The following is an 18,768-nucleotide window of genomic DNA, read 5'->3' as shown; positions in this document are numbered from 1 at the left end:
AGAGCCCGCGATGGTAGTTTTGAGCCCGTGATTGTAGTATAGATCCCCCGATGGTAGTATAGAGCCCACGATGGTAGTTTAGAGCCCGCGTTGATATAGTCATACTGTACACAGAGTCCTGCTGAATGCGGTGTTAAAACAACAAACTACTGACAGAGTATATTTTATCTGTAAACTATCAATGCGTCGCACATATTACACTTTGTTAAATGCTGAGTTTCCTTTTCTGTCATGCACTGTTGAAAGGATGATACTTGTGTTTGGGTACGCTGGAAAATAAAACACCACCTCTCATTATTCCATACACGATATCAAAGCTCAGTTCCAGGTTTATCAAATGAATCTATATTTTAAAAGCGCGTGTATGTTGTTTTCATCGCACATAAAAATATTACATCTGTGGACAACATTTTCGAACAAAGACTGTGAATGTACTCACAAGAGAAAGGAACACGCCCTAAAGTCCCGGTTGAGATCAGATACAACTTTCATATCCTCTTCAGTCAGTTCAAAGTCAAGAATCTGTGAATAGATAGAAAAGCTGCATCTATGGAAAGCTGTGTATTTTTTAACAGTTCACCAGAAAGTGTCCTTACACGATCTATTCTTTCTCAGCACGCATATTTGACAAGAACGGTGAGTGAGCGAGTCGCGCATAACGCCGCTTTTAACAGTATTCCAGCTTAATCACCGCGTGTCAACTTAATGTGGGAGGAAATCCAGAAACGATGCAGGTCTTAGACGTCTACCACTTCGGTGAAACCAACGAGCACGGGTATTGTGCTTACAAACCTAGAAACATTATCAGGGCGAACCGGGATTCGAACCCACAATCATGCGTTTCCGGCGTGCCCAAGGGACGCAACTCTGCACAGCGAATTGCGGCGCCTTAGACGACTGGGCCACCCGTGCCCTCTTTAACAAGAACAGGGCACCGCTGGTAAACAGAGAGGTGGTGAGTGGTCATGTCAATGGATAAACATGAGTGGAACCGTTCCCAACGTTTGCAGGATTGTTGTCACCCAAAACCGTAGAGTGAACGAGGATGCAACTGTGTCTTATATTTTGTACCTGTGAACTGGCTTTACAGTAAACTACGGTTATTACGAACTTAAAGGGACTGCTAATTTTAGTTCGTTATAACCGTAGTTCGTTATAAGCATATATACAGCATAACTACAGCAAATAGTCAGGACCAAAAAAGTAAGTTCGTTATATCGGTCAGTTCGTTATAAGCGTGTTCGTTATAACTGTAGTTTACTGTATTCGCATTCATCTAGTAATCTAGCACGTGAGGCGGGGTGAAGTGGGGTTAAACGGCGTTCGAGATTATTTGCTCATATAGCGACGTGCATGTAATCGAACAGTTTAAACGCATCACCACTATACCAATGACTCAGTAATCTTGAACTACAGTAAACTATGGTTATAATGACCTCAAAGGGACCACAAATGTTTGTTCGTTATAACCATAGTTCGTTATAAGCATATATACAGCATTTATACAGCAAATGGCCGTGACCAAAAGAACAGTTCGTTACATCTGCCAGTTCGTTTTAAACGTAGTTTACTGTATATGAAGGCAATGAAGGTTGGTTGGTTGTTTAACGCCGCACTCAGCAATTTTCCAGCTATATGACGGCCGTCTGTGAAAAATCGAGTCTGGAACAGACAATCCAGTGATTGAAATCATGAGAATCGATCCACGCAATTGGGATCAATGACATGCATCAACCAAGTCAGCGAGCCTGACCACCCGATCCCGTTAGTCGCCTCTTACGACAAGCATAGTCGTCTCTTACGGCAAGCATGGGTTGCTGAAGACCTATTGTAACCCGGATCTTCGTGGTTCGCATTGTTTGGTAAAAGAAACATAGCGTTATTCTTGAATACCTGTATATTCTCCTTGATCCTAGATGGAGTGACGCTCTTGGGAATGACGGAAAGGTTCCTTTGTACCCCCCAGCGCAATGCCACCTGTGTCGAGGAAGTAGATACGGTCAAACACCGTTGTGTCGAATATTGATATGTCAAACTTTGATGTGTCGAACCTACGGTTGTCTCAATGTTAAGGCATGGTTGCTGCGTAATCCTGCTTTAATCATCCTTATCGGTTGTGTCGAACATCGGATAATTCGAAGTAGTCATGTAGGACCCTTCAACTTCGACACAACGGGTTTGACTATATCAACCCATAAAGGTGAAGAAACGTGAACTGTAGTGTGGATAAATGGAGTTCATAAATGTTGTTTTTTTATGATTTGTTCGATTATTTTACATATTACACTTCGTAACACTTATGCGAATTTTATTACGTTTCATGTGATTCGGTGATAATTATGTTGGGTTGTCACCAATGAACAAAGGCAAGTTTTGGCGACTGAGAAGTAACATGTGCCAAACAGACAAGGCCACGGTTCAACAGCCTTCTTCGTTTCAGCATACTTTGACGAAATGAGTGAGTGAGTGAGTTGGGTTTAACGCTGCTTTTATCAGTATTCCACTTATATCACTGCGTGTCAGCTTTATGAGGGAAGAAAGCCCAAATTGATGCAGGTCTCAGACGTTTACCACTTCGGTGAAACCCACGAATACGGGTATGGTGCTGACAAAATGGAACCACAATCGGGGCGAACCGGGATTCGAACCAATAATCATAGGTTTCTGGTGAGCCCAGGGGACGTAACTCTGCACGGCGAATCGCGGTGCCTTAGACGACTTGGCCAACAGTAACCCTGACGAAATGAGGATTTACTTTTGCAAAAACGGGGTGGACTGGTAAGTTCTTAAACTCATACAGAAGGGGAACGCGTAAGGGGTGGAATATCAGATTTCTGGGCACATCGAGACATGAACATGATAGACAGAATGCCTATAACAATTTATAATTAATATCAGTACAGCGTTTCTTGTATACCAAATGTTTGTTGGTTAACATGTTGTAAGTACAGCCAAGGTTTTACTTCAAACTTAAGTTCCACTGACCTGGGTTCTGTAGCACGTGCAATACTCACCATTTTGTTTTGGTTGTGTTTTGGCGATTGATTTTCAACTAAGTTGTAACACTATTGGGCTTGGAGTGAATGAGTGAGTGAATGAGTATGTTTTACGCCGCTTTTCGAAATATTCCAGCAATATCACGGCGGGGGACACCAGAAATAGGCTCCACACATTGTACCCATGTCGGAAATCGAACCCGGGTCTTCTGCGTGACGAGCGAACGCTTTGGGGCTTGGAGCCAACGTGTCCCAATTTCAGTTTGGTAACGTTTCGTGGTAAGTTCAAGAGACCTTGAGGGCATTTTGTGTTTGGCAAACTGCAATGTGAAATTATGAACGTGGCATGTAACAAGATGTAATTCTTCACTGCTCCTCTTCCAAAAATAAGCTTTCATAACATGACCTTCAACACATCCATTTCAACTTTTCCGCCCAAATAAGCAAGGCAATGAAAGAAGCCGCTAAAAAGAGGAGTTTTTTTATGCCGAACGTTTCTTTGCCGACTATCATTACCACGTCACACTGATTCTGGTTTTAATTCCATCTCGAATGATGATGCATAAAATGGAATAAATATCACGTGGTATTAGGAATCTTCATTTTCCGTGAATTCTGAAACATTATAAGTATGCGAAATGTTGAATCCTTTTAAACATTTACCTGTGCTGCCGTTTTACCGTACTTTCTGCCTAGTTCTTGTAGTGTTGGTTCCGTGGCGATAAGTGGTCGATCTTTCATTGACCTGAAGTAAATAGTAACGAGTATCACTTTTTACTAGTATGTCCGCATTATGATGAACTAAGAAAAGTATATTTACCAAAATATTTTCATATAAACCATTGTACATTTAAGTTTAAACTATTACTGACCACTAGCAACATTGAAACCATAAGAAATCTTTCTATGTACATATATCATGCTTTTATACAAAGAAAATCAAGTTTGGAAATTATATGATTGTACCAATTGCTCCTGTAATCATGATTGTACTATAGGCCTGTGGCCTTCTCAGTACGTTGAATGAAGAAATTGAGTCGAATCTAAATAGTGATACTTATCAATGACTACCTTTCCTAATAATTGTCAATTCGTTATGGAATGACAAACATTTTTTTTCGTTTTACCTAATATAAGACCAAACTGTTTTTGTGGAACAAAGTATTTTTTTAGAAAGCATCCGCTTTCAGTTGAATGTCGGTCACGTTAAGGAGGGTCCCACTTTTGGAACGCTGACATGTGGAAATTATTATATATTCTTAACGAACGTGCTGACTTACTGTAAAGCAGGGTTGTCAGCGGACCCAAGAGGTGCGTATGCGGTGACTGTAACTCCGTTCTCCTTGCAGAACGATACTAGTTTGTCATTGGTTAGATACGGAGATACCTCAATCTGGGAATTTATTAAACAACAATCTCATTAAAATCATATCTTAGTTTTCGCTACCGCTAAACAGAGATCTGAGAACTCCCCATTATGGTTCACGTCAGACCGACATTCCGCGATTTTTGACCGACCAATTGAATGACTGACAAGAAGTCGACATTAGCCAATCAGAAGGCGGCTTTCTCGTGCTTTACGGCACTTAGTTCAAACTGGCGACGAAGCTTCGAAACATATTTTGACAAATTTCGATTAAAAATTCGAAACCCGAACAAAAGAACATTCGTTCGGAATACCACGTACCAAGGTTTTCGAGGTTGCATGATTAGAAATCACATTCCAACTGTCACTTTCATAATCTGGTTAGCGACGCTCTGATTGGTCGGATGAAAGATCGTTCTGACGTGACCCTTAATGGGATGTCCTCAGATCTTTGTTTAGCGGTAGCGAGAACTAAGATCTGATTTTAATGAGATAGATAAAACAACAACATTTGTAGGATAAATCATATCGTCAAAACACCTGTGTTCCTCCATCACTCGGGGCGGTCGGGTAGCCTAGTGGTTAAAGCGTTCGCTCGTCACGCCGAAGACCCGGGTTTGATTCCCGACATGGGTACAATTTGAGAAGCCCATTTCTAGTGTCCCCCGCCGTGATATTTCTGGAATATTGCTAAAAGCGGCGTAAAACCATACTCACTCACTCACTCACTCCTCCATCACTCGTTAACACATACAACAGAATTTCGGTAAAGTCTCTGTTTTAACCAACGATCAAAACACGGCCTTGTTCTAACTGGAGAGTGAGTGAGTGAGTGAGTTAAAATTTAACGTTGCGTCGGCATTATTTCAGCCATATAGCGATCCAGCTGTAGAAGGTCACCTTCCTTGTGTACTGGACAGAGCGGAAGGTCAATGGTTTGATCCCCGCCACGTTATGACAAAATACGTTGAAAATTGGTTCTTGTTGTTACCCTGCCTTCCGCATGTCATTATAACTAACGTGAGTAAGTGTGAATGAGGTGGGTTTAACGCCGCTTTTAACAGTATTCCAGTTATATCACGGCGTGTCAGCTTAATGTGGGAGGAAAGCCCGAAGGGATGCAGGTCTCAGACGTTTACCACTTCGGTGAAACCAACAAGCACGGGTATGGTGCTGACAAACCTAGAAACATAATAGGGGCGAACCGGGATTCGAACCCACAATCATAGGTTTCTGGCGTGCCCAAGGGACGCAACTCTGCACAGCGAATCGCGGCGCCTTAGACGACTTGGCCCAAAGTGCCCCTTTATAACCAACGAAACTGACCATGGTTATTAAAGACATTTGAACTAAATTTGTGTCAGCATCGGACAAAACATACATGCCAATATTTACCTTCTTATATAATGGTTGTAATGATATGTGAAGAAATTGAGGTGTCACCATCGGCGGCAACATACAACATGCATGCAAAATTTCAGCTCATTGATCTGGCAGGTTTCAGAGAAGTTGACAAAGGCATGTTATCTAAAACATAAACATATTTACCTGATTTGTTACGGGTTTCAGCTTAAGCCCGTCCGTTTTCAGTAATCGTTCCATTTGTTCCAAGTTAAAGTTAGACACGCCGATGTATTTAACCAGTCCTTTGTCAACCAAGGACTCCATTGCCTGTTGCCAGACAAACAACTGTGTTTTATTAAAAGATAATTTCATATATAGGAGAACTCAAGATCTTAGCTTCAAAATAATTATGCACATAGATTCTACTTGTCTTGTTTTTATATACGCATTTGACTTTGAAAGTTTTCTTTTAAAGAAAAATCAAACCTTATACAGTAAACCATACAATATGTTCGTGATATCTGTAGTCCCTGACTCGTAAATCGTCATCCGCCATTTTGGATTCTCCAACTACTCGTAAACTATATTTATGGATACGTATATATGTGGCAAAACGATTTCTTTTGAACAACCTGGTATTATTGTTACAGAAGAACTTTGTCACTCTGAGAAAGAGCTATTGTAGCGCTAGAATGCAACTGCTAAAGAGTTTGAGCTAAAGCTCTTAATTCGTGTTTCAGAATTCGTTTCCCATGTGAATTCTGTTGATAATGTTTAGTAAAACAATTGGGAATTTGAAAAGACGCGTTTATGTTCTTAGTACATTTAAACGTGTTCGTAATAAGACTGTTCAACCATATGTACATGCAGTCGATTGATGACAAATTCATAAATGTTAATTAATGACAAGAAAATGAGCAGTGGAGATGCCCGACCTTCCACGTGTCCACGTAGTCCACGTCAGACATGAGCAGGTTGCCGGCTGCGTCTCTTGGACAGATTTCATAGGACTCCTGTTTAAACAAAGTGAAAATTTTGCTGTATACTTCAGAGTGTAAGATTTTTTCAAAGTTGAGAGAAGTGATATTTTCATTTCAGTGAACATAACACTTGATATCTCATTGCAGTGAACATAGCACTTTATAATTCACAGCAGTGAACTTAACACTTGATAACTATTGTCATACATGAATTACCTCCCCACAAATTGTCTCCCCTTATCGTAAATGTCTAGCCCGAACACAACTGTGGACTTCCTTTTTACGTTACTTCCCCATTGACAGGGCAAAATGATGACAGATGGCCAATTATTGAGTTATTTGTCGCTTTTTGCCGTTTGTAATTCTCTTGAAAATGCTTCGTTATAAACTGTAAACTTTTCATTTAACTCATCAATCGAGACTGTTTGTTTCGCAAAGCGCCATGACGGAGAATTTCCGTGACCCTAAAATAGATTTGTTTCTCTTTTTTATTTTTTTTAAGATATTGAAAACACGGAACTACTTATTAAGTCGCAGTTACAAGGGGTGGTGAACCGTCCCTGCATGTGAGTTAGTGAGAATTTACGTTTCAAGGTTTTACATCTGTAATGAAATAATATAACCTTCCGGTAGACAACTATACAAAAAGTATGATAAATAAAACATTCCATTTGTATCGTGAAATAATAGGTTTCATTGACTGATGGGGGGGGGGGGGGGACATCTCATTCCTCACTCGATGTGTAAGAAGGACAAATTCACTGAAGTTCGTATTCCCGAGGAATTTTAAAGTAATCGTTCAGAACTGAATGTCCGGGTTGGCCGAGTGTATGCTCGGCTATTGGACACGTACCTTGAAGGCAAACGGAGCATGCATCAGGTACAGGTCGACGTAGGACACGTCCAGCTTGTCCAGGGAATCACGCACGGCTGCCTCTACACGTCCAGGCTCGTGGTGAGTACACCATAGCTAGAAGGGGAAACGAATAGGTTGAATGCAAAATAAATTAGATGTTTTTTGTTTGTTTGTTTGTTCGTTTGTTAGTGCGTTTGTTTTTGTGTTTGTTTGTTTATTTTTATTTTTTTTTGCCGTTTGAAGCCGCATTCGGAATATGTGACTGAAGCCTGTTGATTGTCGAGTCATTATTATTGCCATTATTGGCAACGACGGGCTACCTTAACACTCATGTCACCGAGCCTGATCACCCGATCCATTAAGTCGCCTCTTATGACAAGCATCAGTCGCTTGAGAGCAATTCCAACTGGAATCCCCACGTATGTTCAGGTTTAATCTAAAATCTTGAGTTTGATAACGTCATTTGGCGTCGTAACAACGTAGAATATGAAGGTGCTTATTTAATACAGTTCAAAATTTAGCCCCAGGAATTATTTCCATGGTCTTCTGAAACTGAACTAGTTTACATTTTTAATGTATTGTGGGGGGCACGGGTGGCCCAGTCGTCTAAGGCGCCGCGATTCGCTGAAAAGAGTTGCGTCCCTTGGGCACGCCAGAAACCTATGATTGTGGGTTCGAAACCCGTTTCGCCCAGATTATGTTTCTAGGTTTGTCAGCACCATACCCGTGCTCGTGGGTTTCACCGAAGCAGTAAATGTCTGAGACCTGCATCACTTCGGGCTTTCCCCCGACTTTAAGCTGACACGCCGTGATATAACTGGAATCATGTTAAAAGCAGCGTTAAACCCAACTCACTCACTCACTCATGTCAGTGATCAAACATTTTAGTTTCAAAATCATTTACTTTCTTACTTTGGTGGTAATAAATAGGTCTTCTCTTGTAACTGTACCGTCGTCGACCTTCGCCTTGATCCCAAGACCTACTTCCGCCTCGTTGCCATAGCACCACGCACAATCAATATGGCGGTACCCACTTTCAATAGCAACCTTGACGGCTTCAGTCACCTTGCCTTTCTCGGACTGAAAAACGTAAGCGTCGAGAGGATTAATTTATTGATATGATTGAACCACAGTTATATTTAATGAAAGGTGGTCATGACCGTGTTTCAATAATAATTTAGTGGCATGTCTTCCTCAAAAGGCAAGCTTCCATTTTCCCTGGTGATATTTGCCTGACATCCTATCGTCAAGTACGCGGATATACCAGGCAACCAAATGGAAGTTGCTTGGCTTCGAGTCCAAGAAAGTTGTGATTAAAGCAGTGTATAAAATTCCCGAAAATGTGGGGGAAATTACCAGACCAGATAAAATGTTGACAGTCGAGAATTTTCTAGACAAATGAACACAAGTAACAAAAGGGTAAACAGAAGAATTGTACCGTTTAATGTTGTCAACTTAGAAACTCATTGAAAATGTTGTAACTCATCTTCCAAGTCTGATTTATCCATAACTGAAAACTAATCCATAATTACAGAACAGCCGATAATCCACCGATATAGAACACGTGCCCATTGCTAGGGCGTCGCCATATTGGCAGCATTAAACAAAGCTCCAGATACACAGTAGGCATCGCTCTTTTAAAGAATACTAGTACATGCACTGTCTTTAACAATACAAACTTAAAACGTTAATATCAATAAACGAGACAATGACTGAATAAGTTGTTTAACGTTTACAGTAAATTCACCTCTTACCCGGAATTAAACCTCAAATGCTTTAGGTATCCTAACCATACAGTGAGTGAGTTTTGTTCTTGGACCATCACGGCGGGGTACACCAGAAATGGTTTTCACACATTGTACGCATGTAACGAATCGAACCCGGGCTTACGGCTTGACGAGCGAATGCTTTAACCACCAGCTGTCATCTCGATTCTCACACAGTTATAATGTTACACACACGTCACTTATTAGAAGACTGGACCCATAGGCGACAGACAGTTGAGCAGAGTGCCCTTTTTACCCGTTAAAGGGAAGATGGGAGCACACAGGACTATAGACTAGCATGTTGTCTTTGACATCTTTTATTACACAATACATTGAAAAAAAATTTAAGATATAATTTTCCTGATGCTGATGTCATATGGAGCAGGCTTGGACTGGTTAGACATGCTTTTATATACATCTAGATTGTTTTTGTTTTCATAAATTAAAATATTCCAGTCATGGTGCAGGATTAACAGTACTAATCAAGACCGACAAATGCCGCACATGAGGATTATGAAATTAATATCCCGTTTTACTTATATATAAAGGACGTGACCCAGCGTGACACTGAATGAGAATGTTGGGGTCAGTATCTAGAACATTATTACGCCGTTCTATTTACCACACCAGTACATCCCAGTCTGAACATAAAATATACACGACTGACAGCAGCGCTGATCGTTTTCAGGATGCGCACCTATCCCTTTTTTAAGCATACCTCATTGGAAGTGTTACGGTTATCGGGTTATATTGGTTACATTGGGAGTATTACTGTTAACAGTATAAGTACGGTATTACGGTACGGTTTCTTCAGCCAAAATAACGACTACAATATTTGAAAATTTCTTTGTGAACGTATATTTTTCCCCCTTCTTATTCCTCTCGTAATGATTACAATATAGTAACACAACACTTGTTCGAGGAGACCGCCACGTACACACACGCACGCGCGCCCACATACACACACGCACACGCACACGCACATGCACACGCACACGCACACGCACACGCGCCCCAAGTCTAAATCCGCCCCAACTTTCGAGAAGACACGCTAGTCTTACACAAACACACAAATACACACACAGACACTACACATACATGTTCACACACACACGCACACACACACATATAGCTGTACCTTCCACGTGCCAAGGCCTATGCTGGGCATACATCCGCCGTTGTAGAAAGAGACGAAGGGGAGTGAACCTGACATCTCGACTCAGAGACGAATAACGATCGCTGTTACCTACAACTGTCTTCTCAGTCCATTAACAGTCTGATCGGATGCAGTTTCACGAATCACCTTATCCGTGTTCTACCTGTGATGTACTCTGAAGCATGTAGCCGCCGGTTTCAGACTGGGATCCAGGCAATGTCATATTGGATGTAGATAATGCAAATACTACACGTAGCACGATCCGGAAACCAGTCAATTGTAAACCACGTGGTGTTCGTTGTGAAGGTGACCTGATCTGAGCTAGACTTTGTGAGGCTTCTACACTTATTATTATCAGTTAAAAGTTTATGCCACTACGGCGGTCACTTCAGGCAATCCATTTACAATTTACTGAGTCTGCGGGGTAGTCTAGCGGTTAAGTCTTTCGCTGCTCACGCTAGAAAAATTGGGCTCGATTTCCCCACATAAGTACAATGTTTGAGGCCGATTTCTGTAGTCTCTCTACATGATAAGTCCGGCACAATGAGAAACTTGGCATAAAACTTAACATGTTCACCGTCACATGCAACGCAACTTTCAGAGGGATTGTAACAGAAACAAGTGTTTCACCCCACCACGCCTAGTCATAATACGGTGTACGTTCGCAAATGCTGGTCTAAGGGAGGTAACTCCTACGGCCCTAATTATGTCGCGAAACAAGGTTCAGCGTTGCAGTGTATGTGCGTGCGTGCGTGATTGCGTGTGTGCGTGAGGGCGTGCGTGTGTGTGTGTGTGTATGTGTGTGAGAGTGGGTTTGGGAGCGCGCGGGTGTGTGTGTGGCTGCTTGTACTAGTCTGGCCTTATGCCAGTTTTATATTTAGTGCTAGCACACTGAGGTACCATGCCGCAGTTTAACATGAAAACCCCACTCAGACACAGTATACTGACTCCGATCCGACTAGTCCTTATTTTAGCCCCTTAAAGCCGAGCTCAGGCACTTTAGTCGGATCTGACAACAAGCATGCAATCTGCAATCTGATGACATAATCTGCCCCTCATTCTCCAAGGGAAGAAATATGCGTAAACTCATGTGAGTGCTTTTTGCATAGGAGTGAAAACACTCACGTGAGCAAAAATATGTACCATGTCTGTTTACATGTGGTCTTACGTATATGATGGTTTGACACTTTCGTATTCACACCGTCACAATATCTAGAATTAGCCTTGGGGAATTAGCACGGGATCGGGCACCACCTTCAAAGAAACCAAACAAAGTGTCTCTGGCCAGCTCCTTTTGGGTTTTTTTCTCGACAATCTCTTTATATTTATAACAAGAAATATTGTTACACATAAAGTACAAAGTCATGTAGAACATTTACAGTTTTCACAAAAGAAGCAGTTATCGCAATATTGTGTGATATTAAACAAGGATTATACATAAGAGTGTAAGTTTCATAATAAACAAACGTGCCGTGAGCTTAGTGATAAAACAACCAGTTACAAATAACAATATTAAAGTCAGTCTACAAAGATACCTATGAACAAAGCTTACATAATCTTATGTGACATTTATTTTCAGCCACTCCTAATTATGATTACGCCTTGCGAAATGGCACTGCCATAAGGTATATCTTATTTACGTACAAACCTGGTTAAACCCAATATCGGTATCAAATGTACGCAGATTTAAATATAAATAACAACATGCGTTGGCTGTAACATCTGAGCATATATCATTCATTTATTTATGCAGGTATATGTTATACTTGAAGGCAATATCTATAGTTTATCTAAACTACCGCAGCAAACAAACTACATCTGATAGCATCCACATACACCGAGTTAACGGGCCCATTTACCAATGTCCATTCTCATTACTGAATGGTATAATATATGGATATATGTACATTTTATGCATTGCTCTTTATGCAGACATGTTTGCTGAAGCTGTGTTACAAATGCATTATGCTCAGACCTATGTAAGTACAAGAGAGTTACCTATTTTATTTGTACATCGCTAACAGATGAACTAAATGATTACATGAATATTATTACTGACTTTAGTTCTGGCGTAGTTGTGCTATTAGCATACATATGTGGGATATAAATAATCATATATCAGCTTTAGAAATTAACGTTTTCTGCCAGGTTAGTTCCATCAAATAACTCTTATAAGCAATTATTTAAAGCAGTCTGGATTCTGTTTAACAAGTAATACATGCAATGTATGGTTCATCATAGAATCCTTACATTAAAAGATAATGTACATACCTCGTGTGATATAAAAAGTCTTAACAAAGTGAGGTAGTTCGTCTGCATTTACACGACGTTTCCACGACACCCGAGTGTTAACACCTCTATTTCCGACCCGGAACATGTTTGATATTCAATATATGCTATACCGTGGAGTTAATACTTAAAGATAGTTTGGTCTAAACCCAACGCACGTACATTTGACAGATAAGTCCGTTAAAGAGATAAAACCCACTTAATATATTTGCCCTTATACATGGTCAATAACATAAGATTAAATACTTTTACAGCTGATAATATTGCTCCATATACGGTAAAAATTATAAAACAATTACATATTTCGAGAAATAGTTAAGTGAACATGACTTACCGTCATAGAAAACAAACAAAGTGTCTATGGCCAGCTCCTTTATTTGGGATTTCTCGACAGTGAGGTACCCCGGGGCTAGTCAGTATATATACTCTAGATACCTTGAATGGTCACGAATTTACTGCATGTTCAACTTGATAAAAAAAATTGAGTTTGTGCGCCAAGAATAGGGATTAAGGCTTTCCTAAGAAGTTTGACCAAGTGATATCCACATAAGTTGAATAATAATTGATGAGTAGTCCGAAAATATTGATATGAGTTGGACGTATCAGCAAACGTGTGGCAAGCGGTCATTGCGATAGAGGCTGAGACACGTGCAGATAGATAATACTGACCATGCTCAAAGGATGTCATACAATTTTCTAGATAGCTGCGCTCTTCACATGGGAGAATGACTAAATGCAGCGCTTTACGTTTACCTAAATTAAACCTAATAAAAAATATTACCACAGTCAACTTTTATATAAATATTGAGGAAAAAATGACAAATTTTACAACTATGACAATACCCCTGGGCGTTGTGGAGCTTTGAGAACGTACAAAATATGACAATCAATAAAAAAAACAACACAATATCAATCATGAAATATGAATACACTAGCTGAAACAAAGGATACATGATGCATTGCTCAAATATTGCTGCTCACAAACTAAAATGATTGCACTGAGGTAGGTGGTTCAAGAATCGTATACAAATTATTATGGTCAAGTAGGAGGTAGGCGCTGAAAGGTTGCTTGAAGATCTTTTGGAGTTGACGAGCATTGAAGTACGAAATCCTAATGGTATTGGGAATAGTGATGGAGGTTTTAGTAAGCTGGTTAGTTACAGTGAAGCCTGGCCAGTCAACAGAGAGGGTGAGGAGGAAGTAACTAGCACTGTGGAGGTTTTCCACAGTTGAGGGTGATTGAATATCCCAGTAAGAAGGACAGAGTGTCAGAGATAAGACTGGGATTGCCACACATTCAGAACCTGATGTGAGTTCAAGAACTAGACCATTCCTGAGACCTGAACGCTGTTGATAGAGAAGAAGAAGAAGGATGGAAGCAATAGCAAATATTATAAGTCCTTGGAGAATAGAAACAAGGTAGTCAGCAAGATCAGTAAGGACACAGCTAGCTGTACCTGAACTGGGTGGAGTGTCATCATTATAATTAAGGGCAGGAGGTAACACAGCTTTAACAGGGCCAACGCAGATTACAAGCGTAAGCGCTGCTGAGATTTTGCGGATTTTGAAGAACATCCAACTAACCAGTTTAATGGCGACACCTGAGACAGCAGCAGCTGTGACAGCAATAACAGCACAAGTGTCAAGCCAGGAAGTTTGAATGGGAATTTGGCCATCTATGAGATGTTCTGCAATTGTTTTGAAAATAGTTTCATCTTACTTTGCACTTTCTGCATTGAGCTTCAAACTAAGATGAGCTTTCTTGTTGTTAGCCAAAATAGTTGAATATTCGTGTGAATATATGCTAAAAGTTGGAATGATTAAGTTGACATTTGTCTTCAAATTAGTATCTCCTGGAATGGTAAAGGACAGATGAATCAACTTAATGCTGAAGCAGAGCAATGTTGACCGGATACAGATGGGTGAAGTTATGTAACGGAAATCACAGAGCGTTTTAACTGCGATTTTGTCATTTTCCAGAGGACAGGAAACGATTAAAGAGCTATATGAAAAGGACAGTGCAGAATATTTTCATCCCCATTGCATGATGCTAAAGTGTTAATATCCAAGTTAACATAATGTTGAGTTTCAGGAGAAAGTGCAAGATAATCAGGCATATCCAAAAGTTGAGTTGTATGAGGAGATGTAATGTTGATGGGAAGAGGCGGGGAGATAATTTTATACAACTGGAGGTAGTGAATGAAAGAGGAAATTGGAAACTTTAAGAAATATAAACGGGGGATTTTGCACGAGCAAATATGAATTTGGCATTGGAGTAGCAGAAGGCAGATGTTGTTTGCAAAAGTCTAAAGCTATGATATTTTTAGAGAGACTGAGTGAGTTGGGTTTAACGCCGCTTTTAAAAGTTTTCCAGTTATATCATGGCATGTCAGCTTAATGTGTGAGGAAAGCCCGGAGTGATGCAGGTCTCAGACGTTTACCACTTTGTGAAACCCACGAACATGGGTATGGTGCTGGCAAACCTAGAAACATAATCGGGGTGAACCGTGATTCGAACCCACAATCAAAGGTTTTTGGCCTGCCCAAGGGACGCAATTCTGCACAGCTAATCGCAGCGCCGTAGAGGACTGGGCCACCCGTGCCCCCTTTTGAGAGAGAAGGGTACTAAGATGATGAATTGTTTGTTGCAAGATTTGTGGAGGTATAAGAAGGGGGGATAATTTATTCTGGGCGAGATCAAGAATACCAAATTTAAAGTCCTCCTGGTGTTCAACAACATATGCTTTCTGTATCTGATCTATCAAGAGAGAAGTTGATGTAACAAATGTGGATTGAATGGATTTAACATTTTGCTCCATAGCACAGGCCGTAAAACGGATGGCATCATGATTTGCTTTCACATCTTTGATAGCATGTTTGAATCTGGTATCAACTAGCGTCATAAAGGAGGACAAATGTTCTGAGTGCTGTTGTAGAGTATGTGCAACAGTCATATCCTGTTTGGTGAAAACATTTTTGTGTTGGGCCAGAATATTGACATCATTTGTTGTGGCTGTTCCAAACAATGTTTTTGATAAGGAACCAACAAAACTTAGGACTGCCCCCTTTGTACGAGTTGATGATGGAGTTTTAGATTCGGGAATTAATTGCATTAGTTGTTGTCGCGTTTCATTTAGTTGTGAAACAATTTTTTTAATAACATTCACTTGTTCGAGGAAATCGACGCGCACACGCACGCACGCCCCTCCACACACGCGCGCACGCGCCCCAAAACTTAATCCACCCCAATGTTCGAGAAGACACACAATACAAGTCTCTCTCTTTCACACACACACACACACATACACGCACGCACGCACGCACGCACGCACGCACGCACGCACACGTCTGTACCTTCCACGTGCCTAGGCCTATGCTGGGCATACATCCGCCGTTGTAGAAAGGGAGTGAACCTGACATCTCGACTCAGAGACGAATAACGATCGCTGTTACCTTCAGCTGTCTTCTCAGTCCATTAACAGTCTGATCGGATGCAGTTTCACGAACCACCTTATCACGTGACGTCCTGCGTACAACACACATCCGTGTCCTACCTGTGATGTACTCTAAAGCATTTGGCCGCGGGTTTCAGACTGGGCTCCAGGCAATGTCATATTGGATGTAGATAATGCAAATACCACGCATATCATGATCCGGAAACCAGTCAATTGAAAATCACGTGGTGTTCGTTGTCAAGATGACCTGATCTGAGCTAGACTTTGTGAGGCTTCTACACTTATTATTATCAGTTAAAAGTTTATGCCACTACGGCGGTCACTTCAGGCAATCCATTTACAATTTACTGAGTCTGCGGGGTAGTCTAGCGGTTAAGTCTTTCGCTGCTCACGCTAGAAAAATTGGGCTCGATTTCCCCACATAAGTACAATGTTTGAGGCCGATTTCTGTAGTCTCTCTACATGATAAGTCCGGCACAATGAGAAACTTGGCGTAAAAACTTAACATGTTCACCGTCACATGCAACGCAACTTTATCAGTTAAACGTTTATAACACTGCGATGGTCACTTCAGGCAACCCATTTACAATTTACTGAGACTGCGGGGTAGTCTAGCGGTTAAGTCTTGCGCTGCTCACGCTAGACATACTGGGTTCGATTTCCCCACATAAGTACAATGTTTGAGGCCGATTTCTGTAGTCTATCTACATGATATGTCTGGCATTTTGCGAAACTTGGCGTAAAACTTAACATGTTCACCGTCACATGCAAAGCAACTTTCAGAGGGATTGTAACAGAAACAAGTATTTCACCCTACCACGTCTTGTCATAATACGATGTACGTTCGCAAATGCTGGTCTAAGGGAGGTAACTCCTACGGCCCTAATTATGTCGTGAAACAAGGTTCGGCGTCGTGAGTGTGCGTGCGTGCTTGATTGTGTGTGTGCGAGAGGGCGTGCGTGTGTGTGTATGTGTGTGAGAGTGGGTTTTGGAGCGCGCTTGTGTGTGTGTGGCTGCTTTTACTAGTCTGGACTTTGGATTTTTATAGTGCTAGCCCACTGAGACACCATGCTGCAGTTTAACATGAATATCACACTCAGACACTGTATACTGACCCCGAGCCGACCAGTCCTTGTTTAAGCCCCTTACAGCACTTTTATCGGATCTGACAACAAACACGACGCACTGCTGACATAGTCTTCCCCTCAATCTCCAAGGACAGACACATGTGTAAAAGGAACGGACTTCACATGAAATTTACTCATGTGAATGTTTTTACGTAGGAGTGAAAATACTGGGGTCAGAAGTTTTTGATGCCTTAATTATATTTTTTCATAAACTGTCCACATGGCCCGCCCCAAATGTATATATAAACGTTACCAGCGATATTTCTAGGATAAAATATGACCAACACAATTTGAAGCAGCAATAATAATTGTATTGTAGAAATTCATCATTCAGAACAGTAAAATGCGAATTTACTAATTCAACAACAAATTATATTAACATATTGTATAAAAGCTGTCTATCTGCGCTGAAATAAGTGTATATCTATGGAATTTTACTAAGCCGCCTACTCATTTTCATACGTTCGAAAGTCGTCTGTTTTATGTTGACACGGAATATCCCTTTTCTATATTTAGACATGACCTTGAACTTTTTCGAAAGAATGTGTTTGCCTCCAATCTCTACAATATCTGAACAATGCAGCCAACATTGTATGAACTTTTACTATTCACGTGAGATTCACGAGTATTATTATTATATCAACCCAGTCCACGATGCTGTAAACCGTAGAAACAAATATAAGATTGTTGAACACAACATCAGGCGACGGAATGTGACGCAATTTCTCTTCTGTAGTATCAACAGTAAGTCCAAAGCCTGTTGTTTTAGCAAGAGCGGGATATCTGCTGTAACAGTGGATACGTAAAGTAATGCTATTCCAAAAACTTATGCCAAACCTGACTTGGTCACATTTATATATCACAAATTTATCTGGGAGCAAAGATTATTTATGAGCACGCTTCCGCTCCTCCATATGTAGAGGTCAAGGTCAGTAAGGTAAACTATTGTGAAGCGGTAGTAAAATGAATTTAATGAAAATATAACAAAATGAATAATTCAGTTACACACATTAAGACGAAACGAATAGTCAGAGCCATAAAGACACAGTCAAGATAATTTCGGTCTCCTGAATTTGCAATGAAGTGAATATTCTGTTGATGTTAGTCAACACATTAATAGCCAATAACATTTATAGTATATTGTCTTTCTCTGAATCATAAATGATTAAAACAAGAGTATATAAGTATTCTTAAGCCGTAATCCCTAATAGAAACACAGACAAAACCATATATATTTATATTGATAATTGTTTTTTCCTCCAGGTTGTGCTGAACTTTCATCAGTGGCTGATCCTGGGTTGCCAACTGGTACAACAGATCCTTCTCCAGCAGCTACTACCTCAACCGGAACATCACAAAGTCCTGAAGTCAGAGAATCTCAAGAAACAGAGCACAGTGAAGCAGCACCAATACTTGATGACGGACGTCCAGCC

The 18,768-nt window shown here is 40.7% G+C and overlaps 1 protein-coding gene across 3 annotated transcripts; it reads right to left on the bottom strand.

The window, feature by feature from the left end:
• Positions 1-150: 150 nt before the first annotated feature.
• LOC125378257 (aldo-keto reductase family 1 member B1-like) lies at positions 151-16,304 on the bottom strand. Of its 3 annotated transcripts, XM_048393641.1 has the most exons (11): positions 16,264-16,304; positions 10,447-10,611; positions 8,455-8,622; positions 7,540-7,656; positions 6,642-6,719; positions 5,911-6,033; positions 4,277-4,389; positions 3,660-3,741; positions 1,894-1,977; positions 440-522; positions 151-269 (listed from the first exon to the last, which is right to left on the bottom strand). In XM_048393641.1, the coding sequence occupies exons 2-11, from the start codon at positions 10,519-10,521 to the stop codon at positions 230-232; spliced, it is 963 nt and encodes a 320-aa protein (XP_048249598.1). In that variant the 5' UTR covers positions 10,522-10,611; positions 16,264-16,304; the 3' UTR covers positions 151-229. The 3 variants fall into 3 exon arrangements, with proteins under 3 accessions (XP_048249598.1, XP_048249599.1, XP_048249597.1); XM_048393642.1 differs by lacking the exon at positions 10,447-10,611 and having other exon boundaries at positions 16,108-16,286; XM_048393640.1 differs by lacking the exon at positions 16,264-16,304 and having other exon boundaries at positions 10,447-10,988.
• Positions 16,305-18,768: the final 2,464 nt, after the last annotated feature.

Source organism: Haliotis rufescens, unplaced genomic scaffold (genome assembly GCF_023055435.1).
Source record: "Haliotis rufescens isolate VD_foot unplaced genomic scaffold, xgHalRufe1.0.p SCAF_12, whole genome shotgun sequence".
Lineage (NCBI taxonomy): Eukaryota > Metazoa > Mollusca > Gastropoda > Lepetellida > Haliotidae > Haliotis > Haliotis rufescens.
This window is presented reverse-complemented; position numbering and strand designations above follow the sequence as displayed.

Coding starts and splice junctions, on each gene's coding strand:
- LOC125378257 (XM_048393641.1), bottom strand. CDS start 10,521: ATGTCAGGTTCACTCCCCTTCGTCTCTTTCTACAACGGCGGATGTATG. Junction 8,623..10,446: donor TAGGCCTTGGCACGTGGAAG/GTACAGCTATAT, acceptor TACGTTTTTCAG/TCCGAGAAAGGCAAGGTGAC. Junction 6,034..6,641: donor ACTACGTGGACACGTGGAAG/GTCGGGCATCTC, acceptor GTCTGGCAACAG/GCAATGGAGTCCTTGGTTGA.